Genomic DNA, 22,138 nt, shown 5'->3' on the forward strand with positions numbered 1-22,138 from the left:
TATATATATATATATATATATATATATATATATATATATATACATATATATATATGATGTGGTTTTTACAGAATAAGGGTTGTGCTTTCTGGTTTTCTCCTTTAGGGATGTTATTATATCACTGAGGCAGTTAGAGTCAGATAATACCAGGGTCATACCCACAGCTTCTCCCTCTTCCCTTAGTGCCTTTGAACAAGTCATTTAAAGCCTCAATTTCTCATCAGTAAAATGAGGATGAAATGGGTTGTTGCAAAGATTAAAAACACTGACATGGCTGAAGTCAGATACAAACTCAATCTCAAAGGAATTTAGACAAAATGGTACTTAACTGCTACACAGCTTCCATTATTCAGCTATTGAATAGGCACAATTCTTTTTGAACCTGGACTCCATCAACACAGTGTTAATGCTTCAGGACAGATGTAACAGAATCATGATAGACTTCCCATTGAGGTTGTCTCATTTTTTTTCTTACATCTTTGCTTCAAATGTTTGTTACTTTGTTTTTTGTTATTTGTGTGTTTGTTGTGAACACTGTACTGGTTTACCTAGAAAAGAATCCATTCCCTCACTCTTGTATCTAGTTCCTTACCAGTAAACACATCTGGGGAATGCTTAGTAATTCGTTTTCAAATATTTATTCTTGGTTCCCAGACAAATGCCACAGGAGATCTCTTTGGAGTCCTGATCCCTAGAGAATTCAGAGCACAGCTACTGATCTGCAAAATCAGCAACGGAACCAACTGGAAAGAGATGTCTGTATGAACAATCAGAAGCCAACCTGGTCTGTCCCATGTGAACAGTGTGAAGAGAATGGAAATCAAGGGCAGCGTGGGGGACCTTGTTATATTGTCAATTGGTTCCCGCTTTATCCTCTGAACTTTATGCTCTAGCAAACTTGTTCTTTACTACTCCAACCTTTCAAAATGACATTTACAGTCTGAGGTAAGATCAATCCATGTATGTAAAAACATCAAACAAATAAAAAACAACATACAAAGTATCTCTCTTTAGATGCCTGTCGGCTTTCACCATATTGACATTTCATGCTCTCTTCTGTGCTTATTATATGTGGTTGGTTTATTCTTTTCTTTTACTGTGTACTTCCAGCCTCAGTCAGTGAATGCCAGGTGCAACATTGTTGCTTTCTTCACAGCTGCTGCTCATTATAGGTCTCATCCCATAGTATCAGATTTTGACCCTAAATGTTGGCCACAACAAGTTTCCATTTTAGGAAATGAATCTTAATCTATAATTATGGTCAAAGGAAATTTTTCAAGTAAAATACTGTATCATGATTTGTCCTTGGATTCACTCCAATGTCCTATGCCGCTGCCCTGGTGTGACCTCAAGAAGGTAGAGATGCTACTCACCAAACAGTTGGATGGGTGTAAACGGTATGGTCTGAGACAGCCTCATTAAATTATTCCTTTCAATGGCTGCAAACAAAAACAGTTTTACTCTTTTAAGTCTGAAACATTGGATTAAATTTACAGAAAATCTTCCCCCATCAATATAATCAAATAATGCGAGAATATTTCATTTCAAAGGCCTTTTATTTTTGCCATTATCAATATATGATAAATTATACCATTTTTAAATATATACTATGCCTTAAATGCCAATAATAATCCCAGCCTTAGGAACATTTTATATGAGGTTATATGACATGGTTCAAGGAAGGACTATGTCCCCTGCTCTCCTGAATGGCAAACCACACACCAACCCATACATACGTGGAACTGTCTTTTAAATGGCATTTTAATTTGTGGTCTTCATTCTCTGGTTTTCCTTTTCTAAAGCAAATCCAATGCACAGTGGACTGTGGGGACACCTACTGGTGATTTTGTGCAATTCACTCCTTTTCCCAGAGAGATGTGAAGACTCATTTTAATTAGAAGCAAGAGATCTGCATTTTCCTGGGAAGAGCCATATCCTAGCAGATCTGAGTCAATATGAGTTGCAGTATTCCTCACCAGAGACTTTCTTCAGTTGACAGCTGGAGTCAAAATAATGGATGACTGCTGAGCTGAGAGACATGGTTATAAGAGCCTGGGATGAGGAATCCACTAACACATTATTCACTACAGAGGAGAATTCAGGATGAGGCAGTCTATTACTGGACCCTAAAAAATGACCTTGATTATAATAAGAATGGTAACTCTGGCACAAGGTCTTGCCCACGTACTGAGCTTTAGATTGTATAAAAGATTGGCTGACCCGTGTATTATGTCATATAGGTTGAGAGCAGTGACCTCCAAGAAACCATCCAGTGGCACAAGTCCAGTTGGTTGTTCTATTGTTTTGCATTTCAAAGTGTTTTCCTCTTAGTTCTCCCCCAGCCCTTTGGCAGACTGTTCCTCAGGAAAAGCAAGTACAGTTATTTCCCCTTTGAAAGAAAGACAGCTGAAGCACTATGATGTGATATTGCTTAAGAGAGTCAAGACCCTGGACATCTTTTTTTAATAATATATGTGTAAGGCATCTTTGTTAAACTTTCTAGGTGAGGTGGCATCTATTCTGTGGATATGTTTATTGAGGGCCCATGGAGGGTAAAAAACCCTCCCTCAAAGAACTACTTCAGGTCTGTCTTTCCCTCGATATAAAATACAAAAGATCTCTGGCTCTAGGTTGCCTTGGAGTATGCAAGGAATCTGTAGACCTCCAGAACATCCTGCTCCTTCACAATTTGGAACTTGCCAATAAAAACTTTGAATCTATATCCTCTTAATTCCTCACAATTTGCCTTTCCAAGTCAATGCCTAGAAAAAAAACTTAAAGGTTGTTCTCCAACAAAGTGAACAATTTTCCAAGTTTGGAGCCATATCAATAACATGGAATTCCCCGATGTTTCTTTTTCCAAGTGCAGAATCACAGACATTGAGTTCAGATGACCTTCTATGCACACACACTTCCTACCTGAGTAATGATGGTGAGGCTCTTGAGGGCTTTTTAAGGAGGCTGAGATCTCTGAAATTATAGAGAAGATTGGCATTTTAATTACTGGGCTGGAGATAAATACATGCTTATGAATATATTGACTTCAAAGTTATTATTGAACAGGTTAATCAGAATGGCTTCTCTGGATTTGAAAAAGCTTACCTAATATCCTTTAACCACATTATTGCGCATGGTACCCTGACAGCTTCCAATCATCAATGTAATATCTCCAAACATATTTATATAGGGAATTGGAGAAAGACAGGTAATATTAGCCTCAAAGATGTATTTCCTCTGAACCAATTACACCTCAGGGTTGCAAAAAGCACTCAGCTGCCCATCATACTTCACAACATCCCAGAAGCACGATTCTCTGAGCTCCCTACCAAGACACAGTATCCACAGAAAGACATTATTAATGCCAAGTTATTAGCAGACTACTTCACTGACCTAAAATAAGAGCAAAATGATGAAAACACATTAAGGGGTATATACCAGAAACAAAGGAGTGGGTGGATAACAGCACCAAGGGATTTGCTTGGAGAAGCAACTTCTGTGTGCTGGGAACACCCCTCAAAGTTTAACTCATTCTCTTCTATCTGCTCCAGGCTAAATTACAAGGCTCCAGAGAAAGACTCTGCAACAGTTTTGCAATTTCATAAAATCAAAATTAAAGTGGAGAAACTTTAGTCTCATGGTGGCAACTTCCTTATACCTAGTAGAGTAAGCAGCATAATGAGCCCAGTCTCACAGATCTCACTGGCTTCTTGTTGCTGGAGAAGAAAGGAGCAGGCATCACTTCCTTTGGGGGTGTATGATAAAATAGTAAAATCAGCAGAAAAGACTATTCCTTTCTGAATTCATTCAATAAGCAAATACATATATATTCAGCAGCCACTCCGGGTCTTGCTAGGCAAGAGAGATAGGAATAAGAGAAAAGTATATGCAACATACTAGAGAAAAAGATACATAACTAGAATCACAATACAGTTTGCTAAGTAATATAACAGAGGTGTGTGTACCAAGGTTTTGGGACCACATTAATTCTACCTGGAGGGAAGACCTTCATGGAGGTGTAAATATCTGAAGGTGTAAATATCTGAAGAGTGTGATAAAGCTGAGTCAAGCAGGACTTCACCACTTAAGAAGCTGTGAAACCTTATTCGTGTTTATTCAACACATGCTTACTAAGCACCTATTGTATGCCAGGTACTAGCCTACGCTGGAGAGAAGGAGCAAACAGATAAGGCTTCTGGTTATAAGACTTAACACTATTTAGCAATTTGGGGCATAAAGTGCTATTGAAACTGCACAGGAAAAGGCATTCACATATACTCTTCCGAATGGTTTGCTCTTAATGAGCAAAGCGTAGAAAAATGACAAAGTTGTTGACAAGTCAAAATGAAGTCAGAGGGTATCCCCACACTCATAAAGGAAACAGTAAAATCACAGTCAAAGAGGTAATTGGAAAAGAACAGATCACATATCAGCCCTGATTTATTTAGAGAAAGATACTCAACTTTCTATCTTTATACTGAATGTTCTACTTTGTATACTAGACAAAAATTATAAATACTAATTAAAGAACTACAAAAGTCTCAGCAGGACACTGAACCTCACCATTCATAAGACAAAAATAAAAATAAAATGTTTAAATATACAAACTTACTGTCAGCTCCATTTGAACTTCTCAACCTGTTTAGGGAAAAAAAACAAAATTATATAGATAATTCTGCTTTAAAATCTTTCAATGATCAAAGAAAGGAAAAAGTATGTGAAACAAGCAAACAAATTTTATATGTACATATATTTGATATTTACATATACATACTCTATCAGTAACATCTGATCCCCACTTCGACTAATACAGGAATTTATCCCCCTAATGATTTTCCTTGAAAAATAAACATAAGATATGCATGTAAGTCATTCACTGTATATGCCTAAAGCTAAATTAACAGAGGTTGTTTTTTTTTAATTAGCTATGTGATCACACCACAAATACAAGATTTAACTGTGTTTGTGTGATTCTGGATCAATTAAACTAAAGGGTTCCTGAACTATGCAAAGGAGATGCCTACAAATGAGTCTGTGAAAGTCTCTGGACAAGTCTACAAATCAGTTTCATTAGCCCACGTGGCCCCTAAATGTTAACAGGCTGAAATTAGCTCTCTTTAAATTGTTACTTGCCCTGCTCAAGTGCACAAGTGGCCATGGGCAAGTCTGAATAAATGCATTCAAAGAATATCTCCAGTATTTAAGGTCCTTAGGGAAGAAAGTACAATTACAATTATTGTTTAATTTCATGCTGCAATAACCCACTACTCTGCATGAGCACAAACTGCTGAACCTTTGGGAGAAGAAAGTCTTATGTCCTTTAAGTCTGGATGCAGGCTTGCACGGAGACCACAGAGAAAGGCCATCTCCAACAGAGCTGACCGCAAATGAAAGTCACCTTGTACCTGAAGATAAGTTTTGAATTCTGCCCCCCACAACTCTATGTACACTTAATTTGATAACAACACTAGAAAAGTCCAAAAAACACTACAAACAAAATGAAATTGTCAGCCAGGCACAGTGGTATACACCCGTATTACAAGCTTCAGGAGAAGCTGAGGCAGGAGGATTACTTGAGCTCAGGAGTTCAGGGCCAGCCTGGGCAACATAGCAAGACTCCATCACTTGAAAAAAATACAAATAAAAATAAAATAGAATCATATTTTCTTGGTTAGTTTTCAAATTTTATTTCTGAATAAATAAAACCCCATGAGGATACCCATTTGTGTTTTCTGCACACTCTTTCCATCCCATATTCTTTCCCTCCCAGTCTCAATCCTTCACAGACTACTGCTTTGACAATTAGGATGTTACAAAAAAAAAAAAAAAATCCAAAACGTCAACTTCATAAGCTAAAAGGAAAACATTATTGGAGGGGGATAAAGAACAATTTTTAAAACAAAGAATAAATATAATCAGGACTTCAGTTTTTTTCTTTAGGCAAGACATGTTTATTTCTTCTCTTCAAAGAAAATTTATAATCTTACCTCTCTGAAAAGATATTTAATCATTATTCCAAGTAACTTTTTTGACACTGAAAAGGCAAATGTCTATTTTGTTGTAGGAGTATGTGTTTCATTGTGGTATTTTTAAAAGGGACTCAGGTAAGATGCTGGTGCCAGAAACAGAAAAACCTGGATAAGAAATTGTTTTCATTCTTGCTAATAAAATAAAAATGTTGTCACTTGACACCCTTTGTCTTCCTCTTCTGACCAAAAACAAAATTTTGTTCCCAATCAGGTTAAAAAATAGAATCCAACGACTCTTAAGGAGAGACATTTAGAAATACTCACATTGGGCTCCTAGTAAGGCTGATGCTCCTGGAAGTCCATAAAGAGTTTTTGCTCAGATCCTGAGTAGAAAAGAAAGAACAACATGTGCATCCAACACACTGCCACCCCAAGCTTCCAGCAAAATACTTGCAAAACACACTCCTTAAAGGATAGATCTTTCTCTTTCCTTTAGCTCAATATTTCTCTTAATAAACAAACTAAAACCATGTTAGAAAGATGCAAATATTAGCATAATATCAGAGTAGCTTAATGTGCTGATGGACTTTAACAAAATAAAATTACTTTTATGGGGACATGGAAGAGAAAATGTAATATATGAAAACTCTACAGAAATAGGACTGACTATACAAAATAAGTTAATGACATGAAAAGGAAGTGATGGTCCAAGTTGACTCGTGTCCTAGCATCTATAGATGATATGCCAGGTGATAATGATTATTTAAAATTACATTAGACCTGGGATCATACCTCAGTGGTAGAATGCTTGCCTAGTATTTACAAGGCCCTGGACTGAATTGCTAGTACTTAAAAAAAAGATATTAACCTTTAATTTACTTCATTCTACCTCCTACTTATCAAACTAATATTTCTTTAACTCAGCATATTCCAGGTATTATTCATGGTACTATGTTTGTAGTCTACTATTGACAATCTCATAAGGATAGTGTTTTAGAGATATAGATAAAGAAACTCATAGGTTAATTGATAAGACATAGCTTTGAAGCATAGGAAATGGTAGAGTTGGGATGTGAACACAGGTTCCTGACTCAATTGCCCTCAATTGAGTCTTACTATCTACTTGCAAAACCTTTCACAGATTCCATTCCCAACAAGAACATCTAAGATTGTTCATATAGGTAATGTTCTTATAGTTCCCAAGTTCAAACAGAAAATATTCAAACCAACACCAAAATTAGATTTCTTGGGTTACTCTGACTAAATCACAAATGGCAGGTAGCACAAAAACAAGGCATAGATCTGTAGATGGTAAGAAAAGCAGACTACAGAATTGGAGAATCTTAGCTTCAGAGAAACACCAAGGGGCCTTGACCCTGCAATGCTTGAATCCCCTCCACCATGTCTGCAAACAGGTTCCTTCAGCCTCTGCTGGACTAACCACACTAGGCAGGAAGTTACTACTTCCAGAAATAAACCATTCCATCCTTAGAAAGCTCCAATTGCTAAAAATTTCTTCTCAGCTTGGGCTGAAATCTGTCTCCCAGTAACTTCTCCATGCTCATGCTAGATCCACCTCTTAAAAACCTATTAAAATGTCCTATTTTTCTTCCATATGACAACTTTCATATACCTGAAAACAATTCTACTAATTCCTGAATTCTTTCTCTCTTATGCTAAACATCCCCAGAAAACTAGGTGGATAGGTAAATTGCACAAAGAGGAACCGCAAGAAGGAACAATCTAAAGAGGTGGGGGGAAAAATCACACAGGGATTCACCTGAGCATAGTTTCAAACAAAGATTCAAATTCAATGCCAGTAAAAAGTAGAAGCCAATTAAATGGTATAAATGTAAAAATAATATGGCCCAGTGAAGTGTTGCCTGCACTGATGATTTTTATAAAAACTATTAAAATATTTTTACCTCTTTACACTGCTGTAGATAATCACTGACTTGTACAGTACGTTGCTCAATTCCTTTAGTTTTCATTTTCTGATATATATAAGGTTCTAGACCTTGTTTAAAAAAAAAAAGATAAAAATTAGAAAATACTTGAAATGTGTTACATTCAAATCACAGTTCCCAAATAGAAAAATCTGAACACAGTACATTCATTTAAACTTGGATGTAGTTTTTCTCTTTCTGTTTTTAGCAAGTTTTATCAAGTTTCCTCCATCCTTTTTTTCTGAAGTAATTAAAAGCTATATATTCTATTTCTATTCTTCTATAGTAACTTTACATTTATAAACAACTTATACTTCTCTATTAAAGTCAAAGATTACTTGATCCATAACCTGTCCGTCTACAAAACAACTCTAAGTAGGCTATTTTTTATTTTTGTTGTTGTTGTTTATTTGTTTTTTTAAAATTTATCCACTCCTACATCTTACAGCCTGTTTTATGTGCCAGGTACAAAGGCACACATCTGTAATTCCAGAGGCAGGAGGATGGTAAGTCTGAGGCCAGCCTCAGAAACTTAAGGAGACCCTGTCTCAGGCACTGAGGATCTAGCTCAATGGTAGAGCATTCCTGGTTTCAGACTTTGGTACCACAAAAAATATATTTTTTAATAAAAAATAATAAATAAATAGAATGTGAAACTTTAGTTACAAATTATTAGGTGTCCTTTCTGATTAACTGGATCAAGTATCATAGTAGGCCAAACAACAACAAAAGAAAAACAGGAATGAGGAATGCTATCAAAAAGGTTTAAATTTTAGTTTCTTCTTCAAAAGGATTATAAAAATTATTACTGACATTATATTTTTATAGTTGGTACCTACTATGTAGGTGCATAATAATCACTTAATGAATTCTTGATGAAATTAATTCTGAGAATACTACTTATTGAGGATTCTAACTGAGCATAGAAGACCATAGTTGTAAGTTTTTTTGGGGGAGGTATACAGAACAAAATTTATATATATATAGTATAAAAAACAATAGCCTATTGAAATACCACAAAATTATGATAAAAGTTATTTCATAGCATGGTATGATAATTAAAATACCTACAGGAAAAGCTAAATATATACTTTTTCTTTTCATAGTTAATTTCCTCAAAGCTTTATTTCTTGTGTTTAAAGAAAACTACCTGATAGGTATCTCCCAATCCCCAAACATTTTTTAAAACTTTTTAATTTTCTTCTCAATTGGGTCAGAAAAATGTTTAGAAAAAAAAAAAAAAAGTAAGCTTCTCAAGTCGATGTGTGGTTCCAGAGCGATGCTGGGCCTCATCACCCACACAGATTAGCGGAGCCCAGGTTCAGCCTGTATCCCTGGCCTTGCCTCCCCGACTGGCTGTCCAACTTTATGAGAGTCTTTCCCAGAACCCTCCTGACAACTGCATCTTAGACTTTGCTTGAAATTTGCTGAAAAGAGCTTTAATAACTTAAGTACAAATGATATATAAGAACCTAAACATGGGTCATACTATTTATAAAAACAAAATACATAATATGTTGATAATTATTTTAAAAAATGGATAAATTTATAACTGGTCCTAGAAACGTGTCCTCTTTCATTTTTTTTTTTTAATGTATGGTCTCTAGTAAACTGTAATTGTAGGCCAACCAATTAAGCTTTTGAGCCTTATTTATAAATTGAGAGGGCTTAGAATAATTTAACTTCAAAATTCTCCTTCAGGTTAGAGTTCATTTGATTCTTGGTGGTTCAACAGAAAGTTGAGTATTTTTTTAAATATAAATTGGGGATTGGGATCCACCTTGGCATTGACATTGGGGGCTGGATAATTCCTTAGAGTAAGGATTAGTTCTTATATTGCAAGATATCTGGCAACTTCCCTGGCCTCTGCCACAGGATGCCACGACCTTGCCAAATGTCCCTTAGGAAGGGGTGGGGATATGCAAAGTCACAATTTGGTTGAGAACCACTGACGTGAGAGTAAGCAAGCCTTATAAAAATGTATAAAAGCATAAACATGTAATATAAATTTACTTGCACCTTTACATTTATTATTTTAAATAATTTTTTCTCTTTATGGTGTCTCTATCACATAATCCCTTCTTTTTTAAGAATAGTAAAACAAGTTCAATGTTCTGATCATTGCTTTCATTTCTGTTTGTGACCTGCCCTCTCTCCCTCCCCATCCAGGGGAATTTTACATTCCATGCCTGGCTCATGGTTTTCACACCTAGATGGTTGTCTTCCCTCCTCCACAAACACTACAATCATTAAGCCTAAGGGAAACTTGTCCACAGAATAAATACTTAAGGTGGGCTGTAGTAAATTACCAACAATAACTCAATCCACTGAGTAAGGATCCATATTAGGGTCACATGAACCTTAAGAATTTATAAAAGTAGACAAGCTTCCTACCTCATAAATACAACTAAATGAACACTCTCCTAGGAAATCACTCTTTGAATATATGAAACTACCCAAATCTTTTTTTATTTATTTATTTTTTTTTTGGTGCCAGGAATAGAACCCAGGGGCACTTCACCACAGACCACATCCCTAACCTTTTTTTATTTTTGACAAGGTCTTGTAACTTGCTTAGGGCCTTGCTATATTGCTGAGGCTGGCTTTGGAATTTGCGATTCTCCTGCCTCAGCCTCCTGGGCCACTTGGATTATAAGCATGTACCAGGTCTCAATCTTAATATTTCTTTTCCAGATCCTGATTAGTATTCCTTTAAACAAATGAAATTTTGTTCCCTTCAAAATTTAAAAATAGAAAAGGCTGTTTTTCTTCAAGAGTGTTGCCACCTTCTTTCCCATATCTGCAATTGAAATAAAATAGAAACCACCAATGGTCTAAAGACCATATTTCAAGAAAACTCTGTCAAGGTTTTGGGGATCCAAGAACATACACTGGTACCTACTTATCTGGGTAAACTTGGACACCGTGAGCCAGTTCTTGCTGCACCCCTTTTCTGAGATGTTATTTTCTCCTGGTTCTGAATCCATTTGATCATTTTGACAGCAGGCATTGACTGTTATAACCTGGAGAGAAAGTTACTTATTGGAACACAGTGACATTAATCTGAAAACATTCTGAGTCACATTAATAAAGGCATCATGGTGGAAAGCAGTGATTGCATGTTCAAATTCCCTGGGACATTCTGACAAGTCCCATCACTCAGGCTGGCAAGATACAAACACCCATGTGATTTTTTTCTTTGTAGACATAATTAAGAACAAAGTGTGTGCTGGGCACGGTGGTGCATTAGCGTAATCTCCCAGTGACTCAGAAGGCTGAGACAGGAGGATCTCTAGTTCAAAGCCAGCCTCAACAACTTAGGGAAGCCGGGTCTCAAAATAAAACACAAAAAGAGCTGGAGATGTGGCTTTTAGTAAAGTGCCTCTGGGTTAAATCCCCAGTACCAAAAAAAAAAAAAAAAAGGGAACAAGGTATGGAGCAGAGGTTCTGTAACTTGAGTCTGCATCAGAATCAACAGGACTGAGAGGGTGAGGCTAGAGGACCTGAAGTAAACTTCAAATAACTGGATCCTATCTGCAGGATCTATATTCAGTAGGTCTGGGGAGAGGGAGAATTTGAATTTCTAAGAGGTTCTCAAGAGAAGTTCATGCTGCTGGTAGGAGATTATAGTTTGAGAACCAGTGGTACAGAACAAAACAAGTGTGGGGGGAATAGAATAAGGATCCAAACAATTTGAGTTAGCCCTGTCAAAGCTATGTGAACTTGGGTAAATCATTTAAAGTCTCTGTGCCTTACTCTTTCAATCATTAAAATAATAGGTACCAGGTGTACACCTATGATCTTACAACCCCAGAGGCTGAAGCTGGAGGATCACAAATTTCAGGCCAGCTTGGGCAATTCAACAAGACCACTTCTCAAGATAAAAAAATAAAGAGGGCTGGGGATGTAGCTCAGTTTGTAAAGTGCCCCTGGGTTCAGTTTTCAGTACCACAATAAATAAATAAATAAAGCAATAATACGGCTATTCTCTATACTTACCAGGAACAAAGAACAAATGGAACACAATGACAAACTACAAAGCAATAAATTAATGTAAGCTTGTGTATTTGGAGCTCAGTGTAGTTGAACTCTAGCTATTTGAACTATTTTAAAAAAAAAAAAAACCTACTTAAATGCATATTTCACAGGGTTCCGGCAACTCAAGGCATTTTCTCTGAAAGAGTAATTTTCCTCCTCAAGCTAATCTCTGCTCTAAAAGGTGGTCTTACATAATTGTCTCAATACCTATGTCTTTACTCAGGGGGCTGAGGTGTTTTTTTTTTCAAATGCACTTGGATTATTATTTGCAAAAATAAGTGTAAAAAAGAAAAATGAAGCAAGATATAGAGACCATAAAAGATGAATGCTTACAGAACTGGTAATTCAGATTCACTGAACAAAAATGAAAACAATACATCAGAATTTGTAGGATAGAGCTAAATCACCGATTAGATAGAATTTTATAGCACTAAATGCTTATATTAGAAAAGAAGAAAGTCTCAATCAGTGACCAAAATTTCTACCTTAACAACCTAGAAAGAGAAGAGCAAGTTAAACTCAAAGTAAATGGAGCAAAGGAAGTACTAAAGAGAGAAATCAGTGGAATAAAAATCAGAGAAAAATCAATAAAACTAAGAGCTTTTTGTTTTGTTTTGTTTTTTGTTGTTGTTTCAAGAAGATCAATAAAATAGAAAAATCTGTAGCCAGGTTGATTATGAAACAAAGGGAAAAACATATTTTAAATGTTAGGAATGAAAGAAGCAATGTCACTGCAGGTCCCACAGGCTATAAGAGAACAGTAAGAGAATGTTGTAAACAATATTATGCCAATTAACTACTTAAAGGAAATTGACAAACTCCTTGAAATGCACAAAGAAAAGCTCACTCAGGCAGACTTTGATGATATATAACGCCCTATACCTACTACAGAAATTGAATTTGTAGTTAAACTAGATGTGGTGGTGCACACCTGTAATCCCAGCAACTCAGGTAGCTAAGGCAGCAGGACCACAAATGATAGCGAAGGCAGGAGGACTGCAAGTTAGAGACCAGCCTCAGCAATTTTGCAAAACCCTCAACAACTTAGTAAGATCCTGTATCTCAAAATGAAAATAAAAAAGATTGGAGATGTTGCTCAGTGTAAAGCATTCATGGGTTCCATCCCCAGTATCAAACAGAAAGGAAAAAAAAAAAGAATTTGTAATTAAAAACTTTCCCACAAAGATGGTTTAACTGGTTCAGTTTACTAAATACTTAAGGTTGACAGAATATTATTTTTTTGTAAACTCACCCAAGAAACCAAAAGCATATTTCCCAACTCAGTCAATAAACTCAGCACCATCCTGATGAAGCCAAGGAAAAAGGTAGTCCAGGTAGATAATAAGTAATTGGGTCTGATTAAGAAGATGGGGGCTGGTTGGAAAGGAAATAAATCGAATGTTGATATCTCCAAAGCCCTTTCCCCACCCTCCTCCAACCTGTTGCTAAGGTAACCTGCCCCAGAGATTGTTCCTCCCTACAGGGAGCTGTTAATTAATGCCTCCTGGGCTGCTACCTTCCTGCCTGGATCACTCAACCTGTTGGCCCACCTTTTGGGTCACTTGTCTCCTAAGTAGGATGGGAGAGGAAAGAGACAAGATAAGGGGACAAGGAGAGACCATAAGTACAAAGGAATTCTAAAATGTATAAAAGGGGCAGGATACCCCTACTTCTTTGGATACCCAGCTCTGGGACCCCTTCTCTATGGAGAAGACTGTCTCTGTGCTATCCTTTAACCAAAACTTGCTTTCTATACTTGCCTCGGCATTTCTCAGGTGTTAACATATAGGGAAATGGAACTGGGCACTGATTGATTTTCATCATGGGTGATATCATTGATACCAAAGCCAAACAAAGATATTACAACCAAGACAAACATCCCTCAAGAAGACAAATACAAAAAAAAAAAAAAAATCAAAATTCTAGCAAAATAAATACAATTTGTAAAACTAGATACATGACCAAGTGGGGTTCATCCAAGCAAGGTTAATTTAATATCCTAAACATTTATTCAAACATGATAAAATTAATTAATATAATCCACAGTGCAAAGGAAAACCATCTAATCATCTAAGTTTATGCAAGAAAAGCACTTGACAAATGCCAACATTCATTAATGACAAAGATTCTCAGAAAAATAGGAAAGAAGGGAAGATTTTCAACCAATAAAAGGCATCTATATAAAAACCCACAGCTAATATCATATTTAATGGTAAAAGACTAAACGCTTTCCCTCTGGGAGCAAAAATAAGGAAAAAATATGATTTGTCACTACTTCTCTTCAATATGGTACTGGAGGTTCTGGCCAGCATAATCAAACAAGAAAAAGAAAGAAAGCACATCCAGATTTGAAAGGGCAAAGTAAAACTAAATCTGTAGATGATATGGTCATTCATATTTTTAAAAAATTCTCAAAAGCTATAAAAAACTTATTCAAATAAGTGAGCTTAGCAAGAATGTGGAATAAAAAAACAAGATATAAACATATATTTCTATATGATGGAAACAAGAAATCATAAATTAAAAATTTTAAATAACTGTTAAATAAAATTTTAAAATATGAAATACTTAAAGATATGTGTATCAAAAGATGTGCAAGACCTGTACACTGAAAACTACAAAAAATTACAGAAATGAAAAATCTAAATGGGTAGATAAACCATGTTCATGGATCAGAAGACTTGTTATTGTTAAAACATCAGGTTTCCTCCAACTGTCTGATAGACTCATAGCAATTCCATTCACTATTCTAGCAGGTTTCTCTGTAAAAATTGACAAGTTGATTGTAAATTTATATGGAAATTCCAAGAACATAAAACAGCCAAGCTACTACTTCTTCTTCTTGGACCTAGGAATTGAACCCAGAGGCACTTTACCACTGAGCAACATCTCCAGCTCTTTTTATTTTTTATTTTGATACAGGGTCTCGCTAAGTTGCATAGGGCTTCACTAAATTGCTGAAACTGGCTTCAAACTAGTGATTCTCCTGACTCAGGCTCCCCGGTACCTGGGATTATTGGTGTGTACCACTGTGTCCAGTGCCAAAAAAAAACTTGCAACTTTATAATAAGACAACAACCCAACTTCAAAAATGTGCAAAAGATATGAACAGATGTCACACCAAAAAAACAGAGATGTAGCAAATAAACACATGAAATAATTCCTAACAGCATTAGCTACTATAGAAATACTAAGGAAACAACCATTAGATTATCACCACACACTCACTAACATAACTAAAATAAAGATTGCATATTAAAGACTGGTAAGGATGAAAAATAACTAATAATGCTCAAAAACTACTGATGGGCATATAAAATGTTACAGTCAGGGCTGGGGATGTGGCTCAAGCGGTAGCGTGCTCGCCTGGCATGCGTGCAGCCCGGGGTTCGATCCTCAGCACCACATACAGACAAAGATGTTGTGTCCGCCAAAAACTGAAAAAAAATAAATATTAAAATTCTCTCTCTCCCTTTCTCTCACTCTCTCTTTAAAAATTTTTTTTTTAAAAATGTTACAATCAGTTTGGAAGTTTCTGTAAAAATTAAAACATCATGCCAGGTATGGGGGTGCATGTCTGTAATCCTCGCTATTCAGGAGGCTGAGGCAGGAGGATCACAAGTTTGAGGCCAACCTGGGTAAAACTTAGTGAGACCTCATCTCAAAATAAAATAAAAGGGGCTAAGGATGTGACTTAGTGGTGGAATTCCCCTGAACTCAATCCCCAGTACCAGAAAAAAATTAAACACCATAACTGACATTCCTAAATATTTGCCAAAGGGAAGCGAAAATATATATGTCTGCAAAAAGATATGTACACAAATGTACGTGCCAGCCTTTTTTGTAATAGCCAAAAAATGAAAACAACTCAATGTTTTTCAACCCATGAGCAGATACATAAATCATGATATACTCACTCTGATAACTCATATTTTCATTCTTTTCAGTACAATGCTATTTTGTGTATGTGATATTTTACAATAAAAGAAAAACCAAGGTAAGATAGGCCATTGCTTCAATTGTTCAAAAACCTAAATTACAGAATACACTTACTGGCACCTGCAGTCCTTGAGTTTTCTTCTTTTTCTTTGACAATCTCCTGTCCTTGGTTAACATCTTTGCTTTGGCCCACACTGACCCTATCTCTGAGGTTCGTGAATGGCCTGTAAGGAAATTGGTTTTCATGAGAAAGTTAACAGACCATGGGGAGGGGACTATTTGTTTTACACAAAGAGCTGATAATGCATTCAAGAGTCATAGAGTTTTTAAAAGCTGGCAGTAATGCAAAGAACTTAAGACTTTTTTTTTTTTTTTTTTTTTTTTAGTACCAGGGATTGAACTCAGGGGCACTTGACCACTAAGCCATCTCCCCAGCCCTATTTTGATTTTTATTTAGAGACAGGGTCTCACTGAGTTGCTTAACACCTTGATGTTGCTGAGGCTTGGCTTTGAACTTGTGATCCTCCTGCCTCAGCCTCCTGAGCTGCTGGGATTACAGGTGTATGCCACCACACCTGGCAAGACTATTTTTTTTAATGTTTCCTCCTTACTTTTAATCTTATAGATCTTCATCAGTTTCTCCTCCTTGTGGAATCTAAAACTATGACTCCTGAAGGGTCTGTCTCTGCGGAGGGGATTGATCCAAAAGGATGTGTTTGGCTGCAGCCATGGTCCCACGACTTCTGAGCAGTCACAGCTCCGGGTCCATCTGGTTGAGTTATCAGACAGGGATCTGCCTGGGATCTGGATCCCACATTGTTCACTCTGAGCAGAGTCACTAGTGTAAGTGGAGGGCAAGCAGGTGTGCCATTTTTTCTTGAAGCTAAACACACCAGTTTCATCACCTTCCGAAAATGCCCAGTTCACATATCCACCTCCAGCTTGCATGCTCTTGGCTTGGGAAGGAAGAGAGGCCATCGACATGGGTGCAGGTGTGCAACTCAAAGTGGGCGGAACTTGCTGGGCCTTGGCTTGTCTGGCTGGTATCTGAGCAATTGGCTCAATCTGCCCTTTGGGTTCAGCCTCTGCTGCCTGGCTTGAGACAGCGGGGGTCTGCCAAGTCAGATGAACAGGGACCTCATTCTGAGAGACCTGTCCAGTTGCCAGCATATCTTCATCTCCTTCCACAGCTGGTTTGGACAGAGGCAAGACAGCTTCTGCAGAAAAAGGAAGTTGCTTTAGATAAGAAGGGACCCGGAGAAATTGGCCACACTTGGAGTATGCTTGCCTATCAGGGGATACTCCAGAAGCAACTATACTTTTTTCTGTTTCTTGCTCTTCCTGGTCATCCCTTACATTGGAGGCCTCTCTCTGACTGTCTTTAATCTCAAAAAGGGTGCCTCTCTGTACTCTTGGGGGTTGCTGGCTTCTAGCTAGGCTCCGAAGCAAGGAAGGGGGCATGCTATAATACTGGTGTTTCTTCTCTCCAGGGATCTCCATGCTGCCCAGAAGCTCTGCACAGATGACATTGTTCCAGCTGTGGGGAAGTTTTCTGTGAGTGGCATGCTTTCTGCTGGTCAAGAGAGCCTCATCCTCTTGCAAAGTGTCCACAGCAGAAAGGACCTTTAGAGTATCCACCGTCAGGGCAGAGAGGTCCTGTAGGTGTCCCACTTGGCTGTCCAAAGACAGTAAGGAGTCCTTTATAAAAGACACCTTTTCATTCATTTCTTTCAGTTGGAAGTACATCTCTGTAATCCTAATGGAGGTGAAGAAAAAAAAAAATAAACACATTAAACCAGTGGGAATTTTTCTTGCTTTCTTCATCTCTTACTCCCATCCTTAGGAGATTGCTAAACCTTAGCTGCTTCCCTAAGTTAAATCTGCCTTTCACTGTCTTCTCTCTCAGCCCAGATGATTACACCACTCCTAGGATTCCTACTATGACCCCAATAAGGAAAAACTGCACGTTTGCATTTTTATCTATGATCTTTTTCAAATATTTCAGAACCACATTTCCAGGTTCCTGCTAGTGATCTCTGCAATTATCTGATCATTCCATTTTTATTCACTAATATATTCATTAATTTACATGATAAACATGCATCTCCCATGGGCAATCACTGTACAATTTGGATGGGAAATCTGCAGAAACAAACCAAATCAAAAATCAGATGTGGAACTAGAGAAAGAAAAACAACTAGGGGCAAAAAAAAAAAAAAAAAAAAAAAATCAAGAAAGAAAGAAAAAGAAAAAACTCCAACTGTATGTTAAAACAGACTTTCTAAGTTCCAAACAGAATTCATTTTAGGACACCTACACTGAGAAAAAGTATGAGGCGAATTTTTTAGATTATTTGGAATAATTTAACGTAAAAATATGTTGTCTAGCCACTGATTCATATAAAGGCAGCACAACGTATACTTATGAAAGAAAAAAGTAAGTTGAATTAAGTGTAACAATTTCATTCAAAGGGAGAGAAAGAAAGAAGAAACTGTTGATCAATATTTATCTGTATATGTCTCTGTAAATAACTCTTATGAAGTTTCATTTTGTGACCAACCCCTCACCCCCCGAAAAAAGGTATGTTGAAGTCTTAACCCCTACACCCCAGCACGTAACTATTATTTTGACACAGGATCCTTAGAGAGGTGATCAAGTTAAAATGAGGTCACTGGGCCTCTTGAAATATAGCTGATGTCCACATAAAAAGGGTAAATCCTGGGCTGGAGTTGTAGCTCACTGGTAGAGCACTTACCTAGCATATGTGAGGCACTGGGTTTGATCCTCAGCACCACATAAAAATAAATAAAAGAAATAAAGGTATTGTGTCCATCTACAACATATATATATACATATATATATTATATTATATTATATTATATTATATTATATTATATTTCCCCCATATATATATATGGGATAAAATGGGGGAAATCCTGGCAGAGACACACACACAGGAAAAAGGAGGTGGAGGCACATGGGGAGAAGATGGCTATAACCAGAGTGATGCAACACACACCAAGCAGAAACACCAGAAACTGAGGCAAGGAGGGACTCTTTCCTAAGATGTTAGAGAGAGCATGGTCCTGCCACATCTTCATTTTGGACTTCTAGCTTCCAGAAATGTCAGACAATAGATTTCTGTTGATGTAAAACAACAAGTTTTTGGTACTTTCCTACAGCAGCCCTAGGAAACTAATACAGTTACAAAGCTTAACAATTAATAAAACAAACTTTAAATATATATATATATATATCTGTCTCTTATACACATCTNATATATATATATATATATATATATATATATATATATATATATATATATATATATATATAAAATTTGATTACTTAAAATAAACTTGGATGTGAAAATAACATACAAAATTTTAAAGCAAAAATGAGTGGGGCACGGCGGTGCAAGCCTATAATCGCAGTGGCTCAGGAGGCTGAGGCAGGAGAATTGCAAGTTCAAAACCAGCCTCAGCAAAAGCAAGGTGCTAAGCAATTCAGTGAGACCCTGTCTCTAAATAAAATAAAAAATAGGGCTGGAGATGTGGCTCAGTGGTTGAGTGTCCCTGAGTTCAACCCCTGGTACCACCCCCTAAAAAATTTTTAAAGCAAAAATAAATTGGAAAATTGATATTCTAACAAATATGATAAAGGCATTCATATCCTCCAATAAGTCAAAACATTTGAAAATTGTTGAAGGAAAACATACAAAGACTCCAAATAACATGAATAAATAATTTACTAAATATAAAATGCAAAAGTTAGAAAACATGATGAAATAATCAACCTCACTAGGAAATCAGAGATGAAAATTAAGATGACAATGACTTTATCTACACTGTAACAACATTTGTTTTAACTTAGCAAATTAAAACAACTCAAGAGTGACAAACCAATATTGAGATACAATATCTATAAAGAGGCTATAATTTCACAATGCTAAAGCACATAAATACTCATTACATTATGAGATAGCATATTACGTAGCCATTAGAAATCACACTTATGGATGTTGACATCTATAATTGTTTAGCTGTTTCTAATGGCAGGGGCCAGGCTGTAGATGTCTGTTATATTCTACATTGTGTGTTTTTAAATTTGGCATGAAATTTTATAAGTAAAGGAATAATAAAAGCTAAAACATATTTACAAAGAATATCTAATTACTTGCAGAACAGATTTTTGATATGGAGGGAAATAAATAGAAAACAATACGGTACAATCTTTTTTTTTTTTTTTTTTTTTTTTTTTCGGTACAATCTTAACTGAAAATATTTTAGAAGACTAAAGGGAAAGGGGCCAAAGTTTTTACAGAGAGCTCTGGATTATGACAGTGTTTTTTCTTTGTCTTCTTCCCTCATTTTGGTTCTTTTATTTGGGGGTAGGGATGAGGGATACAGTTCCAAATTCTCAATGATGAAAATCTTTGATAAACAAAATTAAAGTAAAAAACAGCAAGGAAGGAAATATATCCAACAGCTTCACAGCTCATATGACCATCTGCAGTTATTGAAAAAAAAATGATCCTCAGTCTTATGTGGGACAGGGAGAAGCAGAGATCACTCCATGGGGAGTTGAAACGCTCAGCTGTAGCAAGAAAGTCCCAAAATAGCGTTAGACTCCCTACCTCTAGAACACATCTCAAGGCACAGGGATTGAAAGACCCTCTTCTTCCTGGGAGCTTCGAAGAAAAGAATTAGAGAATCAAGCAGGTGGTCTCTTCCATTCTTATTGTATTCTATGTGGTTAGAACCCTCTCTTTATTGCTTTTGCTATAGAATTCAACTTCTATAACTCAATAGTGGCTAAATAAATGCTTCCTGACCTTCTGGAACCTGCAAAGTTAGAATTGGCAAGGATGATCACAAAGTGTATGTATATTCCCTTCCAAATATATTTAATTGGAGCCTTCCCACCCAGCACACTGTTTCATCTAATTCAAAAACAGTACAGTCTGAATAGCAGTAATGGAGACTCATTAAGTTCCATTAGCTGCAGCTACATCAAATGGATACAATAGAAACCAGCAACTATTCACAGCAACAGGTAGCAGGCTACAATAGAAACCTGTTAGACAAATAACCTGGTCACCTCAAATCGGGTCTTCTTGCTTTTACAGGTACTTATTTCCTAAAGCACAATGTCCTGTGAAACATATTTTAATTATAATCCTGGATCACCAACTACATTAATTTAATCTAGCCTTTCAGTCATTCTGACACATAAAATAAATTCTTATCATTTTAGATTCCTTTTTGCAAAGTCTGAGGGTGGAGGAAAGATGAGGATGGTAACTTTTATTGTGGGCCTTTGGACAGGATATTTTAAAATGAGATAATAACAAGTATAATTATAATCATAATAATCATAATATCTCCCGCATGCTCACCAGGTGCCAAGCATTTTATAAGGTTCTGCACGTACTATTTCATTTCACCCTCATAACAACTCTATGAGGTGGGTGGGACTATTATCCCTTTCACGGAAAAGAGGTTAGTTCACATATCCAGAGTCACAGGGTTGGGCATCAAATTCAGACAATGCAACTCCATTGCCAGAGCATTCAGTATAGAACTACTCAGAGACTCATTCAGGATCTAGGCAAGTTTCTTTGGAGGTCCTAGGGTCCCCAGCTCTTCCCATGCTGAGGAGTTGTTCAAGGATGTTCCTCAATAAGGTTTTGTGGTCAAATAACGATGAGAGGTGTTCAAGCTACAAGCCTACAAGTTAAGTCACAATGCACAATATGACAGAGTTTTTACATTTTTTAGGAACCCCAGGATTTCCCAAATATAATGCATGAAACATGCTTAATATGAAAAATATTATTCCACAGAACAGAAAGAAAAAGAAAAGCTAGTTTGCACGACTGAGGTCACCACGGAAGTTGGTGTTCCACGTAAGGTGTGCAAGACAGCACACGGCCCTAATGCACGCTCTCGTTCCACGTTCATAACTTATTTCATTCTGGAAGGCTGTAGGTGGTTTCTTCTTTAGAGGAAGGCAGTCATGACTGGGCCCCTAATCTTTCTCTCGCTCTTCAAACTATGGCTCAGCTACCTCAGAAAATTTTCTTCTCTCTTTCCCACACCTTATTTATGTGCTCCCCAGAAATGACCTCAGCAAGGAGGACAGTGTAAAATTTGTGCTGTTAAGACAACTCCATCAAGAGGGAAAATGGATGAGGTTTTTAAGTTAGAGCTTCCCCTATAATGAGCTTCCTCATTCCTTTTGTTTGCA

The 22,138-nt window shown here is 36.7% G+C and overlaps 1 protein-coding gene and 1 long non-coding RNA gene across 8 annotated transcripts in view; one reads left to right on the forward strand and one right to left on the reverse strand.

The window, feature by feature from the left end:
- LOC125617909 overlaps positions 1-19,484 on the forward strand; it is a 19,734-nt gene extending 250 nt beyond the window's left edge. The window contains exon 2 of the long non-coding RNA XR_007349048.1: positions 19,441-19,484. This is a non-coding gene — a long non-coding RNA (uncharacterized LOC125617909). The remainder of the gene's footprint in view (positions 1-19,440) is intronic.
- Trpm6 (transient receptor potential cation channel subfamily M member 6) overlaps positions 1-22,138 on the reverse strand; it is a 169,044-nt gene that overhangs the window by 18,064 nt on the left and 128,842 nt on the right. For all 7 annotated transcript variants that reach the window (XR_007349047.1, XM_048806915.1, XM_048806914.1 and 4 more), the window contains 8 exons: positions 16,501-17,645; positions 16,004-16,113; positions 10,815-10,935; positions 7,892-7,983; positions 6,291-6,349; positions 4,610-4,635; positions 2,920-2,970; positions 1,374-1,439 (listed from right to left, as the gene is read on the reverse strand). Coding sequence is in view for 6 of the 7 variants with exons in the window: in XM_048806915.1 (XP_048662872.1) it covers positions 1,374-1,439; positions 2,920-2,970; positions 4,610-4,635; positions 6,291-6,349; positions 7,892-7,983; positions 10,815-10,935; positions 16,004-16,113; positions 16,501-17,645 (1,670 nt within the window). In the remaining variant the exon portion in view is untranslated. The remainder of the gene's footprint in view (positions 1-1,373; positions 1,440-2,919; positions 2,971-4,609; positions 4,636-6,290; positions 6,350-7,891; positions 7,984-10,814; positions 10,936-16,003; positions 16,114-16,500; positions 17,646-22,138) is intronic.

The sequence above is a fragment of the Marmota marmota genome, unplaced genomic scaffold (assembly GCF_001458135.2).
Source record: "Marmota marmota marmota unplaced genomic scaffold, marMar, whole genome shotgun sequence".
Taxonomy (NCBI): domain Eukaryota; kingdom Metazoa; phylum Chordata; class Mammalia; order Rodentia; family Sciuridae; genus Marmota; species Marmota marmota.